The 10,788-nt window shown below is 35.3% G+C and overlaps 1 protein-coding gene across 13 annotated transcripts; it reads left to right on the top strand.

Moving 5' to 3' along the window:
* Window positions 1-350: 350 nt before the first annotated feature.
* LOC107801371 (uncharacterized) lies at window positions 351-10,588 on the top strand. 13 transcript variants are annotated; one of them, XM_075253847.1, is made up of 10 exons: window positions 539-1,862; window positions 1,961-4,197; window positions 4,294-4,605; window positions 4,688-4,745; window positions 4,883-5,730; window positions 5,917-6,210; window positions 6,538-6,948; window positions 8,260-8,352; window positions 8,447-8,549; window positions 9,945-10,588. In XM_075253847.1, exons 2-5 carry the CDS (start codon window positions 3,917-3,919, stop codon window positions 5,012-5,014), a joined length of 783 nt encoding a protein of 260 aa, XP_075109948.1. In that variant the 5' UTR covers window positions 539-1,862; window positions 1,961-3,916; the 3' UTR covers window positions 5,015-5,730; window positions 5,917-6,210; window positions 6,538-6,948; window positions 8,260-8,352; window positions 8,447-8,549; window positions 9,945-10,588. The 13 variants fall into 13 exon arrangements, 12 of the variants coding, with proteins under 12 accessions (XP_075109948.1, XP_075109942.1, XP_075109945.1 ...); XM_075253841.1 differs by lacking the exon at window positions 539-1,862 and having other exon boundaries at window positions 2,408-4,197; window positions 9,945-10,331; window positions 10,415-10,588; XM_075253849.1 differs by lacking the exon at window positions 539-1,862 and having other exon boundaries at window positions 3,784-4,197; window positions 4,883-4,962; window positions 9,945-10,331; window positions 10,415-10,588.
* Window positions 10,589-10,788: the final 200 nt, after the last annotated feature.

Here is a 10,788-nt window from a genome sequence, read left to right as displayed (position 1 = left end):
TACAACCCAAACACAGCCCAAATCGGGGTGTCACAAGTCATGAGCATCTATTAGAGTATAAATACAACTACAAGGCCTGAAACATATAAAATAGGACTGATAAACAAAAGGAAAAAATACGGTGCTGCGAATGCTGGCAGTCACCTCACTAAACTCCGATAACTTAGCCTCCGACCAGCTCAAAACCCGCTACCGAGTGAACAAATACCTGCATCTCACTATAAAAAACAGTCTATTTGCGGTAGTTTTATTACGGGGGTTATAATTAACCTCCACAAATTGTATCTAATTTAGGGGGGCTTATTGACCTCTGCACTAAAATTTAATTTGCGGCGTTTGAAACCTCCCTTAGACTTAAATTAAAATTTTGGTGGTGCAAATCCCAAAACAATTGTTGTCAAGCAATCAAACGCACAGTTCTTTCTTTTTACTTTTCTGCACTAAAATTCAATTTCCATTATTTCTTTTTACTTTTCTGGCACACACAAGCCCTGAACGAAATCTTTCCCTCTTTTTTTCCAGAAATTTCTGCCCATATAGACATTGAAAAGTAAAAATTTCCGCCCACCGCCCACATCACAGTGCATGCTCTTCACTCTAACGATTTAGGGTTGGTTTTCTCCTCCTGAAATGGGAAGTTCTCTTTCTCTCTTTAATCTCTTATTGTCTTTCACTGTAACGATTTAGGGTTCACTCTAAGTTGCGATTTAATGTGATATCCGATTGCAAAAATTTTTGTGCGAAATATTTGTGCATTGCGAAAATAGTTGTGCGAAATCAGTCTCTGCATTGCGAAAATAGTTGATATCCCATTTTAATTCCTCTAAGTTTGATATTTGTGCGATTTTAATGTGAATTTTAGCAATTACAACTTGAATTGAAGCGTGTTTGTCGTTGAATCTCCTGACAAAAGGTACAACACGAATTGCAGCTCTCTGCCCTCTCCTTCCTAATCTGTTTATATTCGATTTTAATTCATCTAGGGTTTTGAGTATGTTTTCCTAATATCTTAATTTTAGTAGTTTCTGCATGTTATTTGATTTAGGTTTCTCTGCTCCAATTTCAATAATTTTTGCATGTGATTTGATTTAGGTTCTCTCTGCTCCTTTTTATGATTTTATTAGTGCGTCGTTTGAGGTTGGTGCTGGAGCAATCTCTTCAAAGTCAATGAGTAAATATATTAATTGTATATGGAATTTTCTGCTAACTTTTCGTACGAGTTTAGATTTTCCCTAGACATGGTAGTTTATTTCTCATACTGTAGTATTACTACTTTTTGTTCAAGAAATTTTGTAAAATGTTAGCAGAAGAATATATCTCTTTGATATATATGGTAGTCTTCTGGCTTGTGACTATTTAATTCCTCAATTTTATCCATTTATCTCCGTAGACTACTCCAAAATGTAAACGATTAAAGTGAGTTCAAAAGGCATCAGCTTACAGACGTGCTTAAAGGGAATGCAGAAACTTACCATGTCTAGGTGTAGTTTTGTGAGTGTGCTATTTTATATCATGTTGATTGCATTGGTATTTTCATGTAGACTGCATTAGCAAAAAAATTGATTCATTTGAATATGTTCATTTGAATATGTACTCTTAGTTTAGCACTCTTAGTTTGGTAGTATATATTCATCTGAATATGTTCTCATTGTTGTTCATGCTAGATAACTAGCTAACTTTATATTCCCTTTTATTTAGCTTATAAAATTGTAAAGTATGTCTCTGATCTTATAAAATTGACAAGTTACTAAATTATTTTTCCTCATGAAAATCTTGTAGGTTATATCAAACTCTCTTGAATAGAAGAGTCCTTACTGGTGGCATACAACCTGATTTAGGGTCATTAGCTGCACTTCTCAAAGGTTTCAGATCTTTTCAAATACTTTTTCAATGGATAAATCTTGGATTCGATTGCCAAGGAACACAAATGAATATTTGTTTGGTTTGAATCAATTTTTAGATTTTACATTTAAAATGGAGCTATAGAAGATAGAATAAAATGTCCATGTCCTAAATGTGGTTTTGTGAAGTGGTTGACTAGAGAGATAGTGTTCGATCATTTAATCTGCAAGTCATTCCCTCAAGATTATGTCACTTGGGTTTTTCATGGCGAAATAAATGTGTTGCTGAACTTTAATAACATAGAAGTCACTCAAGATACACTAGAGGTCACTCAAGATACACTACTTGCTGAAAATCCAGTGGACTTATTGATTAATGAAGCATTTCAGGGCTTAAGACATGAGGGTATTGATGTAGGTTCATCACAAGCAGGGAGAGAAGAAGAAATGTTAGATGATATGCATGCTTCAAATAGTAAAGACTTTTTTGAGTTGCTTAGAGATGAAAGTCAAGAATTGTATAAAGGTTCCAAGTACTCAAAGCTAGAGTTTTTGTTAAAGCTATATCATATAAAGAGTTTGTCTGGGCTAAGTGACAAGGGAATGACTATGATACTGGATCTATTGAGAGATGCATTTAACTTTACAAGTATCCCTGATTCTTTTTATGAGGCCAAGAAAACCATCAAAAAGCTTTGTCTTGATTATATAAAGATAGATGATTGTCCAAATGACTGCATGTTGTAATGGGGAGATGATGCTAGTGAAGAAACATGCAAGTATTGTCACATTTCTAGATGGAAGCCTAATGAGAGGGGCAATAATCATCGCGTGCCTGCTACAAGTAAGAAGAAGAAAAAAACCTGCAAAAATTTTGCGTTACTTTCCACTAAAACCAAGGTTGCAGAGATTATTCATGTGTTCTAAGACTGTAGAGCATATGAGATGGCATGCGGAGGATAGTAACAAAGATGGAATAATGAGGCATCCGAGAGATGGTGAGGCATGGAAGAGGTTTGATACAATCTTTCCTGAATTTGCTTCTAATCCCCGAAATGTTCGATTAGGCCTAGCTAGTGATGGTTTCAATCCTTTTGGAACGATGAGTACTAATTATAGTATTTGGCATGTGGTTTTCGTTCCATACAATCTTCCACCTTGGTTGTGCATGAAGCAACCAAATTTAACCCTCTCAATGATCATTCCAGGTCCACGTACGGCTGGTAATAATATAGATGTATACTTACAACCCCTTATTAAGGAGTTGAATGAGTTATGGTATGAAGGTGTGGAAACTTATGATTCATCGAAGAATGAAATGTTCAAAATGCGAGCAGCTCTTATGTGGACAGTTAGTGATTTTCCTGGACTTGATATCTTATCTGGTTGGAACACACATACTGGTTTGGCATGCCCCTCTTGTAATTTTGACGCAGTACCTTGTCGACTTCCTCACAGTAGAAAATGGTGCTTTATTGGTCATCGTCGATTTTTGGCAAGAAATCACAAATTTATATTGATGAGGCATCGTTTTTTTGGAGATGTGGAGGAGAGGAATCCACCGAGAAAGTTATCGGGGTCAGACATTTTGCAACAAGTGAAAGAAATCGATGTTACATTTGGAAGGCCAGTAGAGTTGAATGCTAGAAAGAAAAGAAACAGACAAAGAAAAGATAGGGAGGGTGCAACCTAGCAGTGGAGAAAAAAAGCATATTCTTCAATCTTTCATATTGGGAATTCAACTCGTTGTGCCATAATTTGGACGTCATGCACATCGAGAAAAATGTGTTTGACAATATTATATACACTTTGCTAATGGATAAAGACAAATCAAAGGATCATGTTAAGGCTCGAAAAGATCTACAAGCTATGGGTATAAAGCGTTATCTTTGGCCAGATGAGAAGGAAAATTGTCGCCTTGCTGCATTTGAAATTCCAAAAGAGAAGAGAGTCGCCTCCTTAAAACATTAAAGAATATTTCGGTACCGGATGGTTACTCAAGTAATATCTCTGATTGTATTGATCCGGATCAGAAGAGGATCTTCGGATTAAAAAGTCATGATTGTCACATCATCATGGAACAATTGTTGCCTGTTGCAATTCGAAATGTGCTTCCGAATGAGGTTGTTGCAGTCTTGGTAGAGCTTTCTTCATTTTTTAGAAATCTTTGTTTGAAAAGTTTAAGCCTATCTGACCTAGAGAAGCTACAAGATCGGATTGTACTCACACTTTCTCACTTAGCGATTTTATTCCCTCCATCTTTCTTCACTACCATAGTTCACTTAACTATCCATCTAGTAGATGAAGTGATACAAGGTGGTCCAGTACATTATCGATGGATGTATTTTGTTGAAAGGTAAAAATTTATTATTTCATAACATTCTTTAGATCAAAATTTTAATATTAATTCAAACTGAATGCTTGTTCTAATAATATTTCATTTTCGTTATAGATTGTTAGGTCATTTCAAGTCTCTTGTAGGGAACAAAGCACAACCAGAAGGTTCTATTGCTGAAGGTTATATTGTTGAAGATGCTCTGACTCTCTGTTCTCGTTATTTTGAGGGTATCGAGTCAAGGATAAATAGGCCTAAACGTGTAAACGATGAGCTAAATCATAATAAAACCTCTGAAGTATCATCTTTGTTCCCTCAACAAGGTAAACCTATTGGAGGCTCCACAATATTTCCCTTGTCTCCTTTGGAGAAGACTCAAGCTCATCGATACGTGTTACTTAATTGCGCAGTAGTGAAACCATTTATTGAGTAAGAAAGTTTATTGTAATTTATTTTTTAGCAAACTTTTTAAAGTGAAATGATTAAATTAATATAGGTGATTCCTCTGTAGTGAATTTAGGAACCACATTAAAAGGAATTCAAGAGGTCGAAGACTTTCTGCAACAGAGGTAGAGAGAAGAGTTAATAAAGAGTTTCCTGATTGGTTTTTAAAATGATTGAGTGAATAATATAGCTAATATCTGTTTATGCATAAGTTGTATTATTTTAGATTATCTAATAGAAAAAAATAATTTTGTTTGTTCAGATCATGAATCCAGATATAGCAAACACAATATCTACTGATTTGGAGTTCTTAGCACAAGGTCAAATGCCAGATGCAAGAAGGTTTACTGCATATAACATTAATGGATTCAAGTTTCGGACTGTGTCTAGATAACAAGGATTGAAAACTCAAAATAGTGGAGTTTTTCTTACCTCTGACACCTCTTGTATTGCATCTAATGCTGATAGAAATGCAACACAAGTAGAGTTGCCATATTATGGGAAGTTGGAAGACATAATTGAGCTCAATTATTATGGACGGTTTATGGTTGTGCTCTTCAAATGCCAGTGGGCTGACACTACTCAGGATAGAGGGTTCAAAATAGATGTTTGGAAATTTAATTGTGTTAATTTTTCTAGATTGATTCACACGGGTGATCGCAAGGACCATGATCCTTATATTGAAGCGTCTCAAGAAAATATGGTCTACTATATTGATGATGAAACTGATAAAGAATGGAGTGTTGATGTGCATCTAAAGCCAAGAGATTTGTTTGACATAGGAAATGTTGATGAAGAAGAAATGTACGAGAATGAGCCATACCAACAACAAGAATTGGAACAATTTTTTTATATTAACTATGAGAATATCCAAGTTGCAATAGAGGAGCATATGTCTGACTAGGAATTATAGTTTCTTCAAGTCTAAAGCATTAAAGTATAGAAACTATTGCAAGGTGTGATCGAGATTGTTTCGTCGTAGCGTTACCAAAACTTGGTGATTGAAATGACTTCTGTGAAGTGAATTAATTATGCTTGTGGATGCTCAACTAGACAGTGCATTTAAGCTCTTTTTTCAAACATGTCTCTCAATTATGAAATCTGTGGCTTGTAAGGTTCTACTTAATTATTTTTCCTCCTTGCAAAAGTTGTTTAACTGTCTCTGTTGTTGGTTTGTGACTACTCTTTAGACCCTGGCCAGGAGATATCCAATAGTTTGTTAGCTTTATACCTTAAATTTAGTATAAAGACTAAACTTCCCTCAACTTCATAGTTAATTTATTTTATTGATTCCAGATATGCCAAGGGCCAAGCATTACCAAAAGTTGCAAAAGTCATATCTTAATGATACGCCGCAGTTGGTATCATTTTTTCAACCGACACCTTTAGTCTAGGCCGCAGCACATCAGACTGCATCAGCTAGGGCCACATCATAGCCGGCCCCATCAGTTCGGGCTGCAGCACAGCTAGCTCATTCGATTCAGGCCACATCACAATTGGATCCATCAGTACAGGCATGCTCTCAGCCTACACAATCTAAAAAGCGTCCTGGATGTGAGTGTCCGCAACATTGGACAGTTGATGCAATAGGTAATTCTTATCTTGATTTATTCAAGTGTCACTATTCAATATTGCCTTTGTCTCTGTTTCTTGATCTTCTGCAGCTTCATTTTCATAATCACTATTTTCTTCAACTCTTGCATCCTGCTCTATAGAAAGCCTTTCTCCTAAACATAGCAGTAAACTGGTCACTCACTCTCCTAATCATTTCTTAAATTGAAGTTGCAAGGTGTGATCTAGATTGCAAGTAATTAGATTATTTTATTATTTCGTCGTAGCACTAATTCTATATGATTCTGTTAATTAGGTACTCTCTGTAGAGCAACTAACATGCTGATTGTATTTTATTGATTCCAGATATGCCAAGGGCCAAGCGTTACCATAACTTGCGAAAGTCAGTTCAACCAACTTATTCGGTTCAGGCCACATCACAGCCGGCCCCATCAGTTCGGGCTACAGCATAGCCGACTCATTCGGTTCAGGCCACATCACAGCCGACCCCATCAGTTCGGGCTACAGCACAACAGGCTCATTCAGTTCAAGCCACGTCACAGCCGGCCCCGTCAGTTCGGGCTGCAGCACAACCGACTCATTCAGTTTAAGCCACATCACATCCGGCCCCGTCAGATCTGGCTGCAACTCAGCCGGCTCATTCAATTCAGGCCATATCACAGCCTGCCCCATCAGTTCAGGTAGCATCACAACCGAAACAATCCAAAAAGCGTCCTAGACGGGAGTGTCCGCAACATTGGACAAATGATGCAATAGGTAATTCTTTTCTTGATTCATTCAAGCATCACTATTCCTTTTCTTTTTCTTTTTCTTTTTCTTTTTCTTTCTAAACGTCCATAAAGCGCCGAAATGCTGGCGAATTTTTTTCACAAGTTTATGATTTTTTAATGGTTATCTCAACTATTGATTATAGGTAAAATGCTTTATCATATTCTATTTGCATTTGTCAGGAAGCGATAAATTTATAGATAACTCCAGTTTCTTAGACTGTCATTTCCCATTATTTGACTTGCCTTACTACATGAAGAAGATTGGATGTTTTAACACCTTTCCTAGTTTTATATGGGAACTTTTGACATGTTCGCAAATGGGAAATGTTCTGGCCAGAATGATGGGAAATGATGGAACTTTTTATTTCACTTTAGTGATTTTAGCATAGAGTGATTAACTGATTAGCTTTTCAATTTTCATATGCTTATACCATTAATTTTTATATGTTGATTTTCGATCTGTTGAAGATCAGATGGTCTCTTGTTAAATAGCTGATTATTATGATAATTGGAATCTATTGTTTAGTTATAATTATTTTCAACTTAATCTGTATTTTGATGTTTCATGTTGAATTCTTAGAATAGTATACGCTGAAGTTTATGCAGAATTTTATGTACAAAAGTTAGTTCGATCTTTTAACTTGATGTTTATTTTTAAAGATTCGCAATGAGCTACCAAAAAACTCAAAGTAAAGGTTAAGGATGTGATGTATTTATCTGACGGAAAATGTATTGTGGTTGAATTTGATGATATGGATCAACCAATTGGAGAAGGGCAAGGTGTTCTTGCAGGCTTTTGTGGAATTTTAGCAACCCACTGCTCCTTATTTCCAATTCACTTCAACAAATGGCCAGATTTACCTAAGTCATACTTCAATTGTTGCTTTGATCAAATTATAAAAGTATAAGCTCTATTTTCTTATTGTTGTAACTCTATTTTATGTCGTTAGACTGTATATTTGTATGTAATAAATTAGCTAAAAGAAGTTTTATTCATGTAGCCACGATTCTGTTTTAAGACAGCTGAGTTAAATGCATGAGCATATGTTTATAGTTCTATTGGAAAAAAAGTGGAGTTCAGGAAGGCAAAGGTTGTGGTATGAGTTCATTGACCCACTTAAGACCAAAGCAGAGATTATGGATAATGTTCCACCAGGGATTCCACGGGATCAATGGACTTCTTATGTTGCTTACTATTTTAATGAAAAGATAATGGTATTTATTTGAATGCTTCAATTAGTATGTGTAATTATATACTTTTTTGTTTGTATATTTGAGTTATGTGTATTTTTATAAGGAAATGAGTAAAAGAAATGCTGAAATTCGGAAGAAACAAACTGTTGCACACACTGGTGGTTCCAAACCAAACTCCAGAAGAAGAGCTAAAATGGTGATAAATGTTAATTCAATATGTTTTACTTTAATTAAACTTGCAAACTATTCCTCTTTTGTCAAGTTATTCTGACTTGATTTTTCATTTATAGATGGCTGAATCTGGACAAAAACCCTGGACGAGCGCAACTCTATCTTGCTACTCATAAGAAGGAAGATGGGTCATATATTAATGAAGCAGCAAGAGAAATATGTGTAAGTTTCTACTTGTTAAAAGCTTTATCCTAACATCAAGTTAATAAGATTTCAATCTTTCAACTGATTGTTAAACTGTTTCAAGTGGAGTACCAGGTTAATGGAGATAGCAAAATGAAACTAATTTTGATGTAAAGAGGAAACATAGCCTATTATTTGTTCTCCATATGTTGCATTGACTGGGAATTCTTCTTTAATTTTGCTCAACTTTAATTTCAGAAAGCCTTGTGAAAATAGTCTCGTGATGTTTTCTAAAAGTAATAGCATCTTGAGCATATTAAACTTCAGCAAGCTTTCCTTTCAAGAGAAAATAGTGCTATTATAAAATGATGGAGTGACAAACAATGCTAGTATTATGTAGGCTTCATCTCACACTAGAATAAATCTATTATCGTCATCTCCAGCTTTTGTTGACATTCGTTAACTCCAACTGATAACTCCATCCAAGCTCTGAACTTGTCATTCTCATTTGACAGACTTTGTATTCTAATTAGGATACAGAGTCTATATCTGTTCCATTTTTGTCTATTGATGACCACTGTAACATGTAACAGACCAGCTAAGTCAAACATAATGTCACCATTATCATTATATCTACTTTATTGATTCCTTCTTCTGCTTCCTCTTCCTTCCCTTTTTCTTTGGCCTAGGACTAGTGTCAGAACTTGAGATAGAGCCAGAGCTGCAGCTAGAACTAAGGCTAAAAGTGGAGAAAGAATCAGAACTAGTGCAAGCACTGGGGCTAGAATAGGGAATAATAATATCGGCAACTGCATCATGAAGCCTGTAGCGACCACAGGGAGTCGCTACAATTTCACCCTTTTCACAGAGGTTTCTCATATGGTGCTGAGTATAGTAACATGAGCCCATTTGCATGGATTTCCATGACTTGGATTCCATGAAGAGAAGGATGTAACAGAAGAGGAAGAGTTATAAGTGGAAAGCCATGACATTAAAGAAAGCCCTTCTTGATTTAAACCAGAAATGACAGTAAGGAATAAAGATATGTTCAGAAACAAGAAGAATAAGGTAATTGTTAGTTTGTTTGACATGATTATAGTGATGATGAGAGTCTGTATGTACTCTATTCTACTGTACTTCTATGTATGCTTCTTGTTGCCAAATGCAGTCATTAAAATTTATCTTCAATGATTTCTTTATCATGGTTACTGGTATTGGAAAGGCACCAGAATTTTGCAGGAATTATTATGTAAAAGAAATGGAACTTTCAGAAATTGTTTTCCTCTAGATATACCTGTCTTCAACTAGATTCAGAGATTGTTGCCAAATGAAATCATTAAAATCTAATTATTGTTTCTTAGATTATGCTTGCTGCATTCTTTTGTGTGTTGAAACATAAAAGAACTCATTAGCTATTGTGTATCTTATAATTAGGAAAACATTGAGCTAGTTGTAAGTCAAAGCGCCACAGATGAGTCTGAAGTTTCACCAAATGATGTTGTTGGTAAGGTGCTAGGAAAAGAGCATTCTGGAAGGATAAGGTGCTTGGGGTTAGGAGCTATCCCGAGTAATGTTTTTAGACAAACAAGACGTCATTTTGGAGGTATAAATTCTTCTAGTTGTGATAATGGTTTATGTTCGTCCAAATGCGAAGAGAAGTACAATCAGATTGTAAATGCTCACAATCAAAGCCAAGAGAACTATACTCAAATGATGACTGCACACCTCCAAATGATGAATGCTTTCAAGACATATATGATTATGAAAGAAGGGACAATACCTGAACAGTTTGCTGGGATTTTCGTTTCTCCTCCGGCAGCAGTAAATAAAATCTAGCTATATGTAGTTTTTTAATTTGAAAAACTAAAAGAAAAAAACTTTAAATGCTTTTTATTTCTTTGCAGCCAAGTGATGCAGCTAGCGTATCCATTTCACCTATGGGCGTAAGAGGATCATCTATTGATAGTAATCTTAATGAAAATCATTGAATTTCTTTGCAAATGTAATAGATGATTAAGTATGATACTTTACTTGAATGGTTGAACTAGATATTTTGTGTTTAAGTTTAGTATTATGTTAATGCCTCTTAAAATTTATTTAATATAATTAAAATATTGTATTAGAAAAATAGGTATCCCCATAATTGCTCCCCCCCCCCAAAAAAAAGATCTTCATGGAATAGGGGAGGTTACAACTGCCATTAAATAAACAAATTGAGGGGGTTAAAGCTGCCGCGAAAATAGAATTTTTCATATTTCGAAAATATATTGCGGAGGTT

Source organism: Nicotiana tabacum, chromosome 5, assembly GCF_000715075.1.
Source record: "Nicotiana tabacum cultivar K326 chromosome 5, ASM71507v2, whole genome shotgun sequence".
Classification (NCBI taxonomy): Eukaryota; Viridiplantae; Streptophyta; class Magnoliopsida; order Solanales; family Solanaceae; genus Nicotiana; species Nicotiana tabacum.
The sequence above is the reverse complement of the archived record's forward strand: the minus strand, read 5'-3'. Positions and strand labels throughout refer to the sequence as shown.